An 18,562-nucleotide genomic window follows, 5' to 3' on the forward strand; every position below is an offset into this window, starting at 1 on the left:
TCTGCTCCTATTGCATATTGTTTATTTTAAAAAATATATTTTATTGATTTTTACCGAGAGGAAGGGAGAGGGATAGAGAGTTAGAAACATCGATGAGAGAGAAACATCGACCAGTTGCCTCCTGCACACCCCCTACTGGGGATGTGCCTGCAACCCAGGTACATGCCCTTGACCGGAATCGAACTTGGGACCTTTCAGTCCACAGGCCGACGCTCTATCCACTGAGCCAAACCGGTTAGGGCTATTTTTCTTAGTTTTTAAACATTTTTTCCTGGCCTTTCCATGTACCTGGTTTTATTTTATTGTGTGCCTAAGACTGTGTTTCTGCAGACAACATTTACATTTTTTCCTGGTAGACAGCTAGAGATACTAGAAAACAGGGATCACCTTCACCTCTTCAAATAGTCTATTTCTTACTTGGTCTTAGTCCTTTTATTTATTATTATTTTTTTATATATTTTATTGATTTTTTTACAGAGAGGAAGGGAGAGAGATAGAGAGTTAGAAATATCGATGAGAGAGAAACATCGATCAGCTGCCTCCTGCACATCTCCTACTGGGGATATGCCCGCAACCCAGGTACATGCCCTTGACCAGAATCGAACCTGGGACCTTTCAGTCCGCAGGCCAACGCTCTATCCACTGAGCCAAACCGGTTTCGGCGGTCTTAGTCCTTTTAATGCACAAGTTTAAACTTCCCCTTGCCCCTGTTACTGAGCGGAGTAGAGGCTCATGCGAAAGATGAGAAGAATACAACCTAAGGAGCTATGGATTTTTTTTTTTTTTGCACATTTGAGCATGGGGAGTAAACTATAATCCTCTTACAGTTACATTAAAAATGTCTTAAATAACAAGTAAGTTTTAGTCACTATTCCACTATATTATCAGACGTCAACATTTTAAATCATCTCCCTTTCTCAAATGAAATTTACATATACTTTTATGATTTTGACCCCATTTTAACAACACTGTTAGCTAAATATTAATGTTTCGTAATTTATTTAGTAAGGGTTACCTGAATGTAGGAATTCATGCTCCATAGAAGGAACAAAAAGGGAAACTTTTATCAAGGAGATGTTCATATGAGTTGCTGAATCTGCACAAGGAGACCTTACCGTTCCGAGTATCCTCTGTCCCGGGCAAACCTCTGGAATGCGCCCATGGGATCGGAGCCCGTGCTTAAGATGAATATGAGGGGAGTGTTGTGGGACATATCTTGATACAGAGTCGGCAGGTCCATAGGCGGTGTCTCTATAAAGCGTTTCCCAAGATTTTCTATGACAAAATCTGTAAGAGCAAAAACCACCTGAAAGGTGAAAAGGCGAAAAGAAAAACACATTTAAAAAAGTGTTGGTCGAGTATCTTTCATAATTTTACTCTGTTTCCCCTCAGCTTCTCAGAGGCCGGTGCCCTGTCCTTTGAGCTCATTCTCTCTTGACTGGGTATATTTCTTCCTGTGGATCAACTTGGTGAACTTGTACACCGCCCAACTGCTGACAGCCGTGCTCCTCCTGACTGCACTGAGCAGGATAAAGTATGACACGAGAGGAACGTCCCCCATCACTCCGTCTCTCTGTGCACCTGCGGTTTCCCCACCCTCACCTCCTTTTGTTCCATCCCTCTTGCATTCTCAGGGACTTTACTTTCAGTCCTTCCACTGACTCCTGCATGATTGACCTCTCCCGCTCTCCATGATCTCCCTGTCACCAACCAATTAGGCTCCATGGTCTCTTATTCTTAAAAGCCAAACGAGAGAGCCTTCCCTTCATTGCAGTGCCCTGCCAGCTACTATTTCATTTCTTTGCTTCCCGTTCACAAGCCAGTTTCTCAGAGGAATTGACTCCGTATGCTGACCACCATCTTCATTTCTTATCTACTCATCATCCTCTTCTGACCTCTCTCAGGAACCAGCCCCAGCCCTGATGATCAGATCCCTGGTCGGGCCACTTTCTACACCAGTGTGTTCCCTTCACGGACCTCCCCCGAGCCAACTTAACCCTTTTCTGCTCTTGCAGACCATGGCTCTCCAGAGCCCAAATGGAGTCTTTGTTTGAGATAGAAATATCTCGTAAAAGATATTTGTGCCCCCAAAACTGCCATGATAAATATACAAACCTAACCTGCCATGCCTACAATGTGAACGGCTGCCTTAAAGGTGGGGCAGGCCACATCTTTCACAGCTGTAGGCAGTAGCAGGATTTAATGTTAGCTCTCCATGAGGTGTTGACAACACCCTGTCCAAACAAGTCTTACCATGTTTTTATTGGGGGTGGGGGTGGGGGAGACATGTTGTTTGGATTTGAATGGCACCCCAATCTGGCCACACTGGGAAAAAATAGTCACATGCTTGCCCACCTAAGTGTGGCTATATTGTGGTGCTGACTGTAAAGGTGGCGTGGCCCAGAAGGGACAGCTTTGAGACAGGGCCAAGGGGCCTGGAAGTTTGTTCCACTGTGTGACTAAGTATAATTCCAGAGTACATTTCTTTTTTATTTTTATTTAAAATATTTTCAAAGATATGAGCTATTTATTTGCTTTTTACTTTGACAAAAAAAAAAATGCTCATGAAGTTTACAATAAATGACCACAAGACAAAGCACCAGTAATTTATTTCTTGAGGGCTATTATCTATCTCTCTATCTATCTATCTGGGCCTAAGTGACCATTATGACTGGACAACTGGATGACCGGCCGGTAGTTATTACGCACACTGACCACCAGGACCAGACGCTCAACATAGGAGCTGCCCCCTGGTGGTCAGTGCACTTTGACAGCCAACATCTGCAGTACCTCCCCCTGGCCAAACTCCCGCGGCCCCTCCCCGCGACTGGCCAGCCCAGATCAGCCCTGATTGCCCACCAGGCCGAGGGACCCCACCCGTGCATGAATTTGTGCACCGGGTCTCTAGTGTAAATATAAAAGTGGTAACACGCTCATGAAATGCTCCTGAATTTAAAAAGTTGGAGAAATATTTTTCTGGACAATAGGTCACTTTATTACTATTATATAGAGATCTAGGATTCTGATAGCTTTATTAATGAAAAATCAAACACTATGGGTTACATGTGCTATTTCTCATGTCTCTGAACTGATTTTCTTTATGAAACATTTTAAACACGTGGAGATAAGTTTGTATAAAACACACCCTTGGTTAGGCTCTAATCTACATAATGTATATCCAGAAATACATATATATCCAAGAACACGGTTAAGTACATGGAATACAGAAAGGAGATGAATCAGGTAAAGCAATAGAGCCAAGGTTTCCTGTGGAATTTGCTTGGTTTTTCTGTCTTTTGATTTGCTTTAGTGCTAATTGTCTCTCCAGTGGTATGTAAGGTTTATGATTCTCAGGTGGAGGACGAGGCAATACAATAGAAGTGCATGTGTACACATGCCAGCCCGCAAATGTGTGTCTCACTACCATGGCTAACAAATAAATCTTATCAGTTCATGGATCATAACTAGTTGGTGAGCTTTAGTAGAAATAGTTATAACACAGTTCTTTAGTTAAAAAAAAAAACCTTACCTTTTCTTCTTTACAACATTTAACAAGAATTAGCTTATGGAAAGAGCTTAACTTTGAAAGCCACGATTCATAGATTTCCAACTCCACTTTCTGTTTCAGGAGTTGTTCCTCTTCTTCCCCTACTGTGGGATAGTTTTTCAAATCCTGTGAGTTAATGAAAGTCTCAAAAGATCCTGGAAACATAATTTAAAAATATGCCTTATTTAGAGTTGTTTTGACTTTTAAATTAAATAAAAATATTTGGTAATTTAGAAATCTCTACATTTACTATCAATTCTTTCTATGAATATAAATATACTGATATCCCCCTACCCAGACTAATTAAAGAGCAAAGAAATTAAAACTGGATCAGAAAATATTCAACAGAAACCCACTTACAAAAAGCAAAGTGAAACAAATAATAGAGAGGTTACAATAAAAGGATGCATAGAAATACATTAATCACATGTGAACAAAAAGAAAACTGAAGTGATAAGAGTAACATTGGACAAGTTAGAATTCAAGGCAAATGTAATTAAATGGGACAAAAGAGGTTATAGTAAAATTCAAACCTCATAATAAAAGCACAATAAAATGAACCTATATGTTCCAGATAATAGTATAAGAAGATATCCCTCACTGCTGGAGGTAGAGTTTGAAAAAGTAGAAAAAGAATTGTGGTAGGAAATAATACACCATTATTAGTCTGTGACAGATGAAGCAAATTAAAAATTCTGGCCTACATAATATAAACAATATATGACTAAATTGACAATCTACACAACTTTATGCCCCGATAAGCATTAATACATTGCTCCCCCTCACCCTTGGAATAGTTATAAGAAATGGACTTGCATTTCACGTACTATAACCCTTGCAATGGTTATAGCATGCAGTAAGAATTAGCATTGAAATTCCTGTTGATACAAGGTGCACAGTATGCTGGGAGCTCTCGGCAAGCCAACACAGCAGTGACAAAACAGGTTCCTACAGTCAAACATTAGGCAGAATAGTTGGCTTACATTCCAGGCTATAAAGCCACTTTCTCCAGCTGGTCTCCTGGGGCTTTTCTCTGAGGGCCTAATAACTGCAATCAGAGTTATTGACAGAAATTTAGTGACACGTTAAGACCATGGCCTTGAAGAAGGGTGCACCTCAAGACTTCTAGTTTCTATATGGAATAAAGACAATTCCATGGCATGAGACCACAGGGTTCATTCAGCACACTGCAGTGCTCTTTGGTTGAAGGTGGCTGCATTATTCTAAAAATCAAGTAATGGAAACATTTATTCCAAAGGGAATTCTTTTTTCTTGAGGTTATTGTACAATCAACCAAGGCTTTGGCTAATAAGACAAGACAGCATATTTTAAATGATAACTCAACTAATAGGACATGAAACACTTAGAGACCATCAAAGACAAAAGATTAAGGCAATTAGGAAGCTTTTGAAAGTAAGAATGACATTGGAATGATTAAACTTGACCTACAAAGATCTAAAGTTCACATTTAGAGCACAAGCCATACTATTACACATGTATAAACCTTCACAATCCTGTAGGATTTCCAGAATAAATCTTGAAATTTTACAAATGAGAGCAGGAAAATAGCTTTAAATTGTTGAAATTTTCATCCCAATTGACAGGGTAACACAATGCCTTTTATTCAAAAATGATAAGTTGTTCTCAGAATTACTTTGCCTTTCAACCTCTTCTCTCTTTCTTTGCCTCTGTGTTTATGAGGCTTCATCTATTCCTTTCTGCTTTGGGTTTGTTTGCAAATGTTCATCTCTAGGCTTCTCCTATGAGTGTTTTTTCTTTTTATGTTCTACCTCTAATGCTAGCTATCTTGTTAAACTGGTCTACAATATAGAAACATAATTTCTATTTGATGTAGTTATTGAAGAACATTTTATTTTTTCTAGTCTTTATTCAGAAATCAGATAAGCATATTAAGATCCCAGAAATTCTGGTCCATGTAGACTTTAAATCACCACAATTACTGGGTACACAAAGAACAGGAACAAGACAGTGTCTGCTTTCACCACTTTTATGCAACATAGACTGGATGTCCTAATCAGTGATCAGATAAGAAGAAAACATAAAAGGCATCCAAATTGGAAAGGAGGAAGTAAAACTATCACTATTTGCAGATGACATGATATTGTACATAGAAAACCCTAAAGACTCCACCAAAAAGCTACTAGATTTAACAAATGAAGTTGGCAATGTAGCAGGATACAAAATTAACACTCAGAAATTTATGGCGTTTTTATACACTAGTAATGAACTCTCAGAAAGAGAAACTAAAAAAAAAAAAATCCTACTAACTAGTGAAACAAAAGAAGTAAGATACTTAGAAATAAACTTAACTAAGGAGGTAAAAGACCTGTACTTGGAAAACTATAAGATGTTGAAAAAAGAGACAGAGGAAGATATAAACAAGTAGAAGAATATACCATGTCCATGGATTGGTAGAATCAATATCATTAAAAACGTCCACATTGCCCAAAGCAATCTACAGATTCAATGCAATCCTTATTAAAATACCAACAGCATATTTCACAGACCTAGAACACACACTCCAAAAATTTATATGGAACCAAAAATAGACTCTGAATAGTTGCAGCAATCTTGAGAAAGAAGAACAAAGTTGGAGGAATCACAATACCAGATATCAAGTTATAGTACAAAGCCACTGTGCTCAGAATAGCCTGGTACCGGCACAAGAACAGGCATATAGATCAATGGATAAGAACAGAGAATCCAGAAATTGACCCAAGACTTTATGTTCAATTAATATTTGACAATGGAGATAAGAGCATGCAATGGAGTAAAGACAGTCTCTTCAATAAATGGTGTTGGGATAATTGGACAGGTACATGCAAAAAACTATACCACCAACTTATACCACACACAAGAATAAACTCAAAATGGATAAAAGACTCAAATGTAAGTCATGAAACCATAAAAATCCTAGAAGAAAATGTAGGCAACAAAATATCAGATATCTCACAGAGCAGAATTTTCACTGATGTATCGCTTAGGACAAGAGAAACAAAAGAAAAAAATGAACAAATAGGACTACATAAAAATAAAAAGCTTTTGTAGAGCTAAAGAAAACAGCATCAAAATGAAAAGGGAGTCCACTGTATGGGAGAACATATTTGCCAATGATACATTTGATAAGGAATTAATTTCCAAAACACATAAAGTATTCATACAACTCAACAAAAGGAAGATAATCCAATTAAAATATGGGCAGAAGACCTGAATAGACACTTCTCTAAAGAGGAATACAAAGAGCCAAGACCCATATGAAAAAATGCTCAATATCACTAATCATCAGAGAGATGAAAATTAAAATGACAATGAGGTATCACCTTGCACCTGCCAGAATGACTATCATCAATAAATCAGTAAACAACAAATGCTGGTGAACCCTTGTATTCTGTTGGTGGGAATGCAGACTGGTACAACCACTATGAAAAACAGTATGTAGTTTCCTCAAAAAATTAAAAATGGAATTGCTATTTGTCCCAGTGATCCCACTTCTAGGAATATATCCTGACAAGCCAGAAACACCAATCAGAAAGAATATATGCACCCCTATGTAAATAGCAGCATTATTTACAATAGCTAAGATCTGGAAACAGCCCAAATGCTCATCGGTAGATTCATGTATTAAAAAATTGGAACATTTACACAATGGACTATAATACAGCTGTAAAAGAAAGGATCTTTTACTCTTTGAAAATGGAGGGACTTGGAGAGTATTATGCTAAGCAAAATAAGCCAGTCAGAGAAAGACAAGTATCACATGATCTCTCTTACATGTGGAATCTAATGAACAAAATAAACTGATGAACAAAAAAGATCCAGAGACCTGGAAGCAGGCAATGGACTGAAGTATTTCAGAGGGAAGGGGGGTGGGTGCGATGAGTTCAACCAATGAACTTATGCATATATTCATAGCACATGGGCAGACAATTGTGCAGGGAAGGCCTGGGGATGAGAAGAGAGCAGGGTGAAGGGGTAAATGAGGGAGAAAGAGGGACATCTGTAACACTCTAAACAATAAAGATAAATTTTTAAAAAATCAAAAGAATCCCACTAAAGATACACCAAAAACATGAGAATGACACAAGAGTTGAAAATGAATAGTGTAGAATATAATATGCCAACCAAGAGAAACCTGCTGTAGTAATGTTAACATTAAAAAATATATTTTAAGGCAAATATAACTATTTAGAATAAAGAGAAATACTCTTTAATAAAAAAGAAACAATTTACTAGGAAGATGATAATCCTAAATCTATTTGTATTAACCACCATAATTTTACAAAATATGGGAAAAATTCCAGAATTACAAAGAGAAATTGTTAGTCATAATGGTATACCTTAATTTACCTGTCTTAGAAACTGACAGATCAAATATAAAAACCATCACTAAAGTAAACACAATAAATTTTGATAGACCTTGAGGATATTATGCTATGTGAAATGTCAGCCAGAGATAGACAAATACCGTATGATCTCACTTATATATAGAATCTAAAAAAAACCCCAAACCAATAACCTCCCAGCTGCCAAGCTTATAGGTATGAGAACAGATTGGTAGTAGCCAGAGGAGGGGGTGGATGAGTGGTCAAAGTGGGTGAAGGGAGCCAAAAGGTACAAACTCCAGTTATAAAATAAGTAAGTTCTGCAGGCCTAAGGTACAGCATGGTAACTATAGTTAATGATACTATATTGTATATTTGCAAGTTGCTAAGAGAGTAAATCTCAAAAGTTCTCATCACACACAAAAAATTCTGTAATTATGCTTGGTAGTGGATGTTAACTAAACTTATGGAGTCTTGCATCCAAGAAATGTCACATATGGAATATTTTACATAAACCGAAGTCTAAATAAATTACAAAGAATCAATTTTACGCAGACTAGGAATGTAATTTTTATCATAGAATTAAATTATTAATAAAAAGTCCCAAAATATACTAAATGCTTTAGAATTAAAGAGTGTAATTTTAGAATTAAAAGGGGGTACATATTAAAAGTTGTGGAGGAAAATTAATATAGAATGTTATAATCAGAGCAGTCATTACCTCTGGGGAAAGGGTAAGGGTCTTGTGAAGGAGTATGAGGGGATTTTGGGAGGCTGGGACTGTTCCAGTTCTTGGTTTTTGTGTACTGGTCCATTAAGTGTAGTCAGTTTTTGAGAAACAAATGGTAAAATTTTGATTTGGAACACTTTTCCATATGCACGTTATATTCAATAAAAAGAGATGCAGCTAAAGCAACACTTAGAGGCAAATGTATATACCCTTAAAATGGATATAATAGTAAATATGAAATATTGAAAATTCATGGGCTAAGCCTTCAACTCAAGAAATTGGGGAAACAAGTAATTAATAATTTCTTAACAATGAAGAAATTTCCTAGAGGAAAAATACTGATATTGCAGAAAAGGTTAAAAGAGACGATAAAGTTAGGATTGGTGAGCCTGTTTACAAACCCTGATAGCAGATCCTTTTTCCATATTACATACCTAAATGTATGCAAACAGGATGTGACAACATAAATTTCGTAAGTCCTTTAAAAACTGGAAATGATTCTTCTAAGTCATAGCATATGTACCACACCTGAGTAAGCAGCCAGGGAATTTCAGGCTTAGGTGGGCGTTCCTGTTATAAGACAGAAAGAAAATGAGTAATGATTCACAAAGACAGCCACAAAATATGCTTTCACCTTGTCTAAGTGAAAAAATCAAGCTCTAATAGCATGTTAAAAATAACCATTTACCTAAGAGAAGTAATAAGCTACGGTGAAATAGAAATGGTGTGGGATCTATTCTACCTGTAGACCTTTGCACAGAAGTGCAGCTGATGAAAGCCTTCAGGTTGACATTGCTGAAAGCAGCTGATCTGGTGAAGAATTAGCATTAAATCTGTTAACGCTACTTCCAGCCTGTTCTCCAACACACACTAGTCTCTCCCGACCCCCAAGTATTCTTATGGTTAATGATCTTTTTTTTCTGAAGATCTAGTCTCCAAATCAGATTTCCAGATGTTCTCACCTCTAGGAAATGGGAAAAAGTGAGTAGAAGACCAATATCAATAGCAAGACAAGGGGCAATCTTATTCTAGCTTAGTTGAGTGTATGTCTAAGCACTTCCTATATCCCTAGAAATTTCTGGGAAAAGTATTATGCCATCTGGTGGTAGTCCATGAAGCACTTTCATGTGAGTAAACAGTTTTAAAAGAGACAGAAACAGCTGTGATTATAGACTGAAACTAGTTCTTCGAAAATTTCCTGAATATTTGCCTGACATTCTATACGACACTTTAAAAGAGCTTTATTGAGACACAGTTCACACACCATTGCCTTTCCCCCATCTAGAGCATACAATCTAATGTATTTTAGTAAATTCACAGATATGTGCAACCATCACCACAGTTAATTTTAGAGCATTTTGCCTCTTCAACACCCCCATGTACCCTTTAGCGATTACCCTCCTATCTGCCCACGCCTCCCAGCCCCAAACAACTACTACACTGCTCTCTGTCTCTGTAGATTTGTCTATTCTGGATACTTCATATAAGTCAAATTTTATAATATCTGGTATTTTGTGACTGACTTCTTTCACTGAGCTTAATGTTTTCAAGGTTTATTCATGCTTCAATTAAATAACATTCCATTGTCTGGGTTTCATTTATCCACTCATCGGCTGATGGACATTTGGGTTGTTTCTACGTTGTGGCTATTATGAATAATGCTGCTATGAATGTTCATGCCCAAATTTTTCTATGGACATCTGTTTTCTCTTTGGTATATACCTAGAAGTGGCATTGCTGCATCTTATGGTACTTCGATGTTTAATTATTTGAGGGCCTGCCAGGTTGTTTTTCAAAGAAGCGGCACCTTTTTTGCTCTCACCAACAGTTTATGAGGGATCTAATTTCTCCACATCCTCACCAACACTTGTTATTGCCTGTCTTTTAAAAAAATTATTATTATAGCCATTCTACTGAGTGTGAAGTGGTATCTCACAAATGCGGTTTTGATTTGCATTTCCCTGATGAATAATAATGTCAAGCATCTTTTCATGTGCTTAGTATATCTTCCTTGGAGAAATATCTCCTCAGGTCCTTCCTCTATTTTTAAATTAGGTCATTTGTCTTTTTATTATGGAGTTGTAAGAGTTCTTTATATATTCTAGATACAAATCCTTTATCAACTATTATTTGCAAATATTTTCTCCCATTCTGTGGGTTGTCTTTTCATTTTCTTGATAGTGTCCTTTGAAGCAAAAATATGTTTATTTATTTTATTTTGTATTTTTTTGTTAATCCTCACCCAATTTTTTCCATTGATTCTTAGAAAGTGGAAGGGAGGAGGGAGGGGAAGAGAGAGAGTGAGAGAGAGACATCGATATGAGAGACACATCAATTGTTTGCCTCCCATGTGCACCTCTACCAGGGCTGGGGATTAAACCTGCAACCCAGGTCTATGTGCCCTTGACCGGGAATCAAACCTGCGATCCTTCAGTGCTTGGGCCGATGCTACAACCATTGAACACACCGGCCAGGGCAAAAACATGTTTCTTTTTGATGAAGTCCACTTTATTATTTTCCTTTGTTGCTCATGCTTTTGGTAACACATCTAAGGATCCATTGTGAAATATCTGGTCCTGAGGCTGGTGTGCTTAGTGGTTAGAGCATCAGCCTGCGCACCACAGGGTCGCAGGTTTGATTTCCGGTCAAGGGCATGTACCTGGGTTGCAGGTTTGATCCCTAGCCTCAGTCGGGGTGCATGGGGGAAGCAACCAATCAATGTGTCTCTCTCATATGTCTCTCTCTCTCTCTCTCTCTCTCTTCTCCTCCTTCTTTCCCTCCACTCTCTCTAAAAATAAACAGAAAAATATCCGCAGGTGAGGATTAACTAAAAGAAAGAAAGAAAGAAAGAAAGAAAGAAATCTGTGTTCATGAGAATTTACTCCTATGTTTTCTATTAAGAATTGTAGGTCTTATATTTAGATCTTTGGTACATTTTAAGTTAAATATGGTGTGATGTCAGGTTTGCATGTGACTATCCAGTTGTCCCAGCACTATTTGTTGAGAAGATAGCTTTTCCCAATAAACTGTCTTGGCCTCTTGTCAAAAATTGCTTGACCACAATCATATGATTTTATTTCTGGATTCTCAAATTTGATTCAATTTATCTGTATACCTATCTTTATGCTAGACGTACTGTTTTGATTACTGCTGCTTTGTAGTAAGCTTTGGGGTTAGGGTCCTTTGCAATTCCACATGAATTTTAGAATAAGCTTGTCCATTTCTACAAATAAGGCAGCTGGGGTTCTGTTAGGAACTGTATTGAATTTGTAGCTCAATTTGGGGATATTGCCATCCTAACAATATTAAGTATCCAATCCACGAATGTGGGATGTTTCTCCATTTATTTAGGCCCTCTATTGTCTTTCAACATGTTTTATAGTTTTCAGAGTATGTTTTTGAACTTCCTTGGTTACATTTATTTCTAAGTATTTTATTCTTTCTGATGCCACTGTAAGTAGAATTGTTTTCTCAATTCCACTTTCATTCTTGTTCATTCCAAGTGTACAGAAGAAATATGAATTAGTTTCGTATATTGATTCTGTACTCTAATAGCATGTTAAAAATAACCATTTACCTAAGAGAAGTAATAAGCTACAGTGAAATAGAAATGGTGTGGGATCTATTCTACCTGTAGACCTTTGCACAAGTTCATCTTGCTGAACTTGTTTATTAATTCTAATAGGTTTTTTTAGTAGGTTCTTTAGTGTTTTCTATATACAAAATCATGTCATTTGCAAATGGAGATAGTTTTATTTCTTTTCCAATCTGGATGCCCTTTATTTCATTTTCTTGCCAATGGACCTGAGGAGAATCTCTAGTACAACGTCAAAAAGGAGTGATTAGAGTAGGACATCCTGTCTTGTTTCTGATCTCAGGGGGAAAGCACCCAGGCTTTCGCCATGAAGTGTCATGTCAGCGGTGGGTTTTTGTACACACCCTTTATCTAGTCGAGCAAGTTCTCTTCTGTTTCTAGTTTGACTGTTTTTATGACAAAAGGTTGTTGGGTTTTGTCAAATGCTTTTTCTGTGTTTACTAAGATGATCATGTGGTTTTCCTTTTTTATTCTATTTTTTAAAATTAAATTATACTTTTATTGATTTTAGAGAGGAAGGGAGAAGGAGAGATAGAAACATCAATGATGAGAATCATTGATCAGCTGCCTACTGCATGCCCCCTAATGGGGATCGAGCCTGCAACCCGGGCATATGCCCTTGACTGGAATCGAACCCAGGGACCTTCACTCTGTAGGCTGATGCTCTGTTCACTGAGCATCAAACCAGCTAGGGCTCTTTTTTTTATTCTATTGACTTATTAATCTATTGATATGAAGCACTTATGATAAAAATGGAAAATGCAAGTATTAAGATACTAGTAACTAAGTGAGTAAAGTAACTTAGATAAAAGATATCCCCAAACACATTTCTAAAATAAAATCTTTTCTTCCTTGTGATGGAAGAAAAGATAGGTTAATTTAAAGAAACCCACAACATTTGAGAAGTTTCTGAAGATGATTTCTGGATAACTTTAAGTTTTGACTTTGATGGTATTTAAAATATCTTAAATTTCTTTTTGAAATATGTTGCTCATGAGAAGAAACAGGTGGTACTGGAATGGACATGGGCTTTGGGAATTTAGACGCAGGTTTGAATCAGACTCGTTCACGCATCAGTTATATGACTTTGGAAAGTTCTTGACGTTCCCCAAGTCTTGGGAAGACTATAAACAAGGCTGACGGGAGTGTTGTGAGGACAGAAGGGCCTGGCTGAGTGACCAACTAGCAGGCAGCAGTAGAGGAAACACTGGCATATGTGGTAGCTAACAGGGCAAGCTCTACAGACTGCGAGGCTCCAAATCCTGGTTCCAAACCCCTATTAAGTATAGGTATGGGATCGTGACAAGTTATTTAACCTCTCTGTGCCTAATTATTTTACTTGCAGACTAGAGATAAAATTAGGAACTCACATAAGAGGAATACTGAGAGTAATAAATGACTTGATCTACTTCCATAGCTAGCCCTTGGCAAGTATTAACTGTGATTATGAAGTTAAGATAGCATTGATAGAATATCTATGCATGCAAGATGGGTGGGGGTTGGGGAGGCAGGATCACCTAGTGGAAAGGTCTTGCCTGGGCTTATCCTGGGAGCATAGGGAACTGGGAGTCAAATAAAAGCATAAAGTCCATCTTTCCAGGGATACACTCAGGCTCAATGCTGGCAAACAGGGGCCATTATCATGTCTGCAGGGGCCAAGGGCAGGGCTCAATAGTGGCAGAACAGAGCCAAGAGTTTAGAATGGGGCTGGATGGAGTAGCAGGCAGGAGTTGGGGAGGCTATGGCTTAATTCAGGGGCCACCAGGTGTGTTGTATGTGGATGAGTCAGTCCAGCTTAAGTGGCTGGAGCAAGTTAGATAAAAGGATGAACATGAAGAAGGACACCGTAGCAGAACTCATATTACAGTATTACAGAAGGTGACAATCAAGTTCTATTACTCCGATACTTTATAATGAAAGATGCATCCAGGAGGAAATAGAAGGTCATGATTTCATCAACAGTATCATCAAATCTATGAATTACAACTTTTATTACATTTTAACTCTTCATATTTGTAAAATGGTCAACTTTTAAAAAATATATTTTTATTGACTTCAGAGAGGAAGGGAGAGGGCAAGAGAGATAGAAATATCAATGATGAGAGAGAATCATTGCATGCCCCACACTGGGGATCAAGCCTGCAGCCCAGGCATGTGCCCTTGACTGGGAATCGAACCGTGACCTCCTGGCTCATAGGTTGGCACTCAACCACTGAGCCACGCTGGCTGGGCTAAGATAGTTAAAAACATTCCCATCTTCTAACTCCCTGGTTACTCCCAACATCCCTTTTGTGTAGGTGAGGCTATTGCTGCTTAAAGAGGATAACTGTCCCATCACCCAGGGCCAGAGCTAAGCTAGAGCCTGGGCCTCCGGACCCCCAGCGGCCCCACCCCGGGCCACATGGCCAAATGGATACCCTTGGGAGGTGCTTGTGGGCTCCAGACAGAGTAACATCTACAACCTGAACTTGAAACAGGTACCTTTTCTAATCCCGAAGAACCTCGGAGAAAGAAATTCCACTCGGCATCAGTTAAGCTTCCTTGCTGACGCATGATCTCGATACAGAGCATGAAGCTGTAGATGAGTTTATGTTGTTCAAAGAGTCCTCTCGAAACATTGGCATATGCAGTCAGGAGGGTCTGCTCCAGGAGTATGTCCATGCGCTCCTGCAGATTATCTGTCTTCTCAGAAGTTTCAATTGTTGTATTGAACAACTGTGGGAGAGAGGGCTCGGTCAACGTCCCTGATTTCACTCCATTTCTGAGGAGGAGAGGCACATCGCTGCTCCTCGCCTCCCTTCCCTCATATTCAGTGTACAAAGAGCAGCATAAGGCGTGGGTACTGTGCTATGAAAAAGTCCAGAATTCACCCCACATTGCCATGGGATACTTATTTTCTGCATTCCGCCTTCTCTCCCCATTCTTCAGAAACGGGCCAACGCCAAACCCCCAAAGGCATCATCTCCATGAGAGACAGAAAACACAGACAAATGCAGGCGAGCCGGCAGAACCAGGGTTTCCATGACTTCAAGTCAGATTTGGTAACCCCCTTGGGGTGAGCGATGCGAGGGCCACGTCAGGTCATGAACCCCTCTTGGCCCTGCCCCAAGATAATTCTTAGGGCAGAGGTCCTCAAACTATGGCCCGCGGGCCACATGCAAATACAAATATTGTATTTGTTCCCGTTTTGTTTTTTTTTTACTTCAAAATAAGATATGTGCAGTGTGCATAGGAATTTGTTCATAGTTTTTTTTTAAAACTATAGTCCGACCCTCCAACGGTCTGAGGGACAGTGAACTGGCCCCCTGTTTAAAAAGTTTGAGGACCCCTGTCTTAGGGAGTGGAAAGAGTGTGCTGGCATTTTCTTTGACATTTAAGAGGACCCAGTTTTAAAGGAGACTTCCTTCCCACCTATTTCCCACCTGGAGGTGCCCCACATTGCAAGGCCACCGGGAAGGCAGCAGAGATGGAGGGTTTAGGCATGGGAGGGCCGTTTCCTGCAACCTACGAGTAGCATGCGAGGAAGAGCTAAACATTCCCGACGGCCCCACGCTGAGTAAGAGAGCTTGAGCAGAGCCTGAACCATGCCCGTGGGCTGGGCTGGAAGTCACGGAGGAGGGGGCATTGCAGCAGAGACTGGGAGAGTCTCATGAGGGACTAGAAGGGTGTGTGGGTTCCATCTCAGAAGATCCACAGCACAAGGGACAACGGTGCGAAGTGATCGACTTTGGCCTCGGGTTGCAGGCTGCTCTCGCCTGCTGGAGTCTGACTGCAGCCTCACCCATCCCCGTCTTCCCCTAGGGTGCTGGGGCCCACAGAATGCTTCGTCAGTGTTTCATGAATAAGAGTCTGTTCCCATCCCTCCATAAACACACCACTGTGGTCTTCAAACAATTTTTTATGACCCTAGGCCAGTGATGGCGAACCTTTTGAGCTCGGCGTGTCAGCATTTTGAGAAATCCTAACTTAACTCTGGTGCCGTGTCACATATAGAAATTTTTTGATCTTTGCAACCATAGTAAAACAAAGACTTATATTTTTGATATTTATTTTCTATATTTAAATGCCATTTAACAAAGAAAAATCAACCAAAAAAATGTGTTTGCGTGTCATAGGTTCGCCATCAGTGCCCTAGGCCAAGCCCGGTTTTTCCTCTAGACATCCTGTTTTAACTCCTAATAGGCAGAGCAAATGTGTTGGATACAAGACGGACACAAATTGTTTGCTGCTCCCCCCATTGAGGAATGGAGTCTAATGGAGTCTAAATCCCATCCTCTTGAATCTGGGCTGGCCTGGACTCAACTGACCAAGGACGGGCAGCAGAAGCGATGAGGCATGACATCCAAGGCTGGGCCGGAAGAAACCTCGAAGCTTTCGCCTTGGTTCTTAGGGCATTTGCTTTGGGGAGGTGCCCCCTCGGAGCCCAGTGGCTGTGTTGTGAGAAGCCCAAGCCACAGGGCGAGGCCAGTGCGGGCCACTGCCGACTGCCCAGCCACGGGAGTGAGCCCATGTGTACGTCCGGCCTACTCGAGCCTCCAGACGGCGGCAGCCCCCGAAACAGGGTTCACTGGAGCAGGTGGCATCTGAGCGGGGAGGGCGGGAGTTCTGAACGGAGGGGGTGCGATCAACAGTCTGGGGAACGTGAATGACCGACTTGGCTGCTGCTGCGGAGTGCGGGGAAGTGTGGCTCGAAGGGTAGAACAGGCCCAGGTTGGATTCGGCGTCGGAGTGAGAACTGTGTTTGACGGGAAGTCTCTGTGGAAATCCATTTCGGACCCCAGGGATGTGGAGCAGTGTTTTGAAACCACTGGGCAGAGGCTGGCCTGGCTTCCAGTGTGAGGGCCAGCCCTGCCTAAAGGAATCAGGCCGGTGACAGGAAGCAGTGTGCTGCAGGGACACACGGCGTAGCCACAGCTCTCCACCGTTTCCTACTGCGGGTGGCATGCGTGGAGAGGCCTTTGTCGGCTGAGGTGTGTTATGGGTATGAGCACAGGTGATGAGAGAAGCGAAAGTAAGCTCAGCTGCTCTGTACAGAGAAGGCAACAATGCAGACGAGAGGGTGGGCTGAGGAAGAGGCCGCTGGCAGCTGAGAGAACCTCCGGGGTGACCAGAGGGGCAGTGGGGGTGCTTGCCGAGTTTTGCTGTGTAGTGAGTGATGCAAACTCTCTCCCCCCGGGAAATCGTCAGGTGAATTGACATCGCTTGCCAAAGATTTGTGACACTGAGTATGCTTTGGGGAGATGTGGAATGAGGGCTGAAAATAATCCTACTTACAAGACACCAGATAAAACCGAACTGTGAATATGACATGAAGTGGGGGGACCATACACAGAATAAGAAAGTCTTACAGTGAAACAGTGAGACTGGGAAAGGAACAAAGGAGAGCTCCTCGAAATGAAAGCCAGGGGGAGGAGAGGCAGTTGTATAAAAGTCCTGGGAAAAAGACACAGACCAAGTAATTCACTTAAGTGCTGGTGGAGACTTGAGATATGACATGAAAAACTCTAACAGCGGAGAGGAAGCTGACATACTGCAGAGAAAATACAAAGAAATAGCATGGAGCTGGGACTGTTACAAGAGAAAAAGCCCTGGCTGGTCTGGCTCAGTGGAAAGAGCATCAGCCCATGGACTAAAGGGTTCTGGGGCGCGATTCTGGTCAAGGGCACGTGCCTCGGTTGCAGGCTTGCTCCCAGACCCCAGTTGTGGGTATACGGGAGGCAACCAATTAATGTGTCTCTCTCACATCATTATTTCTCTCTCTTTTACTCTCCCTTCCACTCTCTCTAAAAATCAATGGAAAAATATTCTCAGGTGAGGATTAACAGGAGAGGGAGAGGGAGGGAGAGAGGGAGAGGGAGAGGGAGAGGGAGAGGGAGAGGGAGAGAGAGAGAGAGAGAGAGAGAGAGAGAGAGAGAGAGAGAGAAAGCTTTCTTTTCTTCCTCCTCAGACTGTTCTGAGCACACTGGGGACTCGAGTCTTTAGGCAGCTGGCCTCTGACCCCAAACTCATGGAGGACTTCACCCCATAACTGGACTCCTGATTGTCCGGGGCAAGAAGAAACTCCACGGGGTTTCAAGGAACCCCAAGGAGATCACTTTCACTAGCAGCAGCGCCGCACTCACCTGTTTGAAATATTTTAAGGAGTACTGATACATGGGGTCTATTTCGGAGAGGCTCGCAATCACAAAGTACATGACGGAGCCTTGGGTGGCGACCGGCCGATACTTCTCGCGAGCAATGTTTATCATTACTTCAGTGGACTCCGCTTCCTTCAGCCTGCTTTTAATGGCACCAGAAGTGATCTGAATGAACATAGAAAACACGTTCTTAAGAGTCTGTTTTGTTGT

At 40.8% G+C, this 18,562-nt stretch overlaps 1 protein-coding gene across 1 annotated transcript in view; it reads right to left on the bottom strand.

Moving 5' to 3' along the window:
- DNAH6 (dynein axonemal heavy chain 6) overlaps positions 1-18,562 on the bottom strand; it is a 223,692-nt gene that overhangs the window by 33,469 nt on the left and 171,661 nt on the right. Inside the window, exons 59-63 of the mRNA XM_036335492.1 lie at positions 18,338-18,517; positions 14,697-14,930; positions 9,055-9,190; positions 3,530-3,702; positions 1,116-1,306 (exon numbers count right to left, since the gene is read on the bottom strand). Coding sequence (XP_036191385.1) covers positions 1,116-1,306; positions 3,530-3,702; positions 9,055-9,190; positions 14,697-14,930; positions 18,338-18,517 — 914 coding nt within the window. The remainder of the gene's footprint in view (positions 1-1,115; positions 1,307-3,529; positions 3,703-9,054; positions 9,191-14,696; positions 14,931-18,337; positions 18,518-18,562) is intronic.

This window comes from Myotis myotis, unplaced genomic scaffold, assembly GCF_014108235.1.
Source record: "Myotis myotis isolate mMyoMyo1 unplaced genomic scaffold, mMyoMyo1.p scaffold_m19_p_14, whole genome shotgun sequence".
Classification (NCBI taxonomy): domain Eukaryota; kingdom Metazoa; phylum Chordata; class Mammalia; order Chiroptera; family Vespertilionidae; genus Myotis; species Myotis myotis.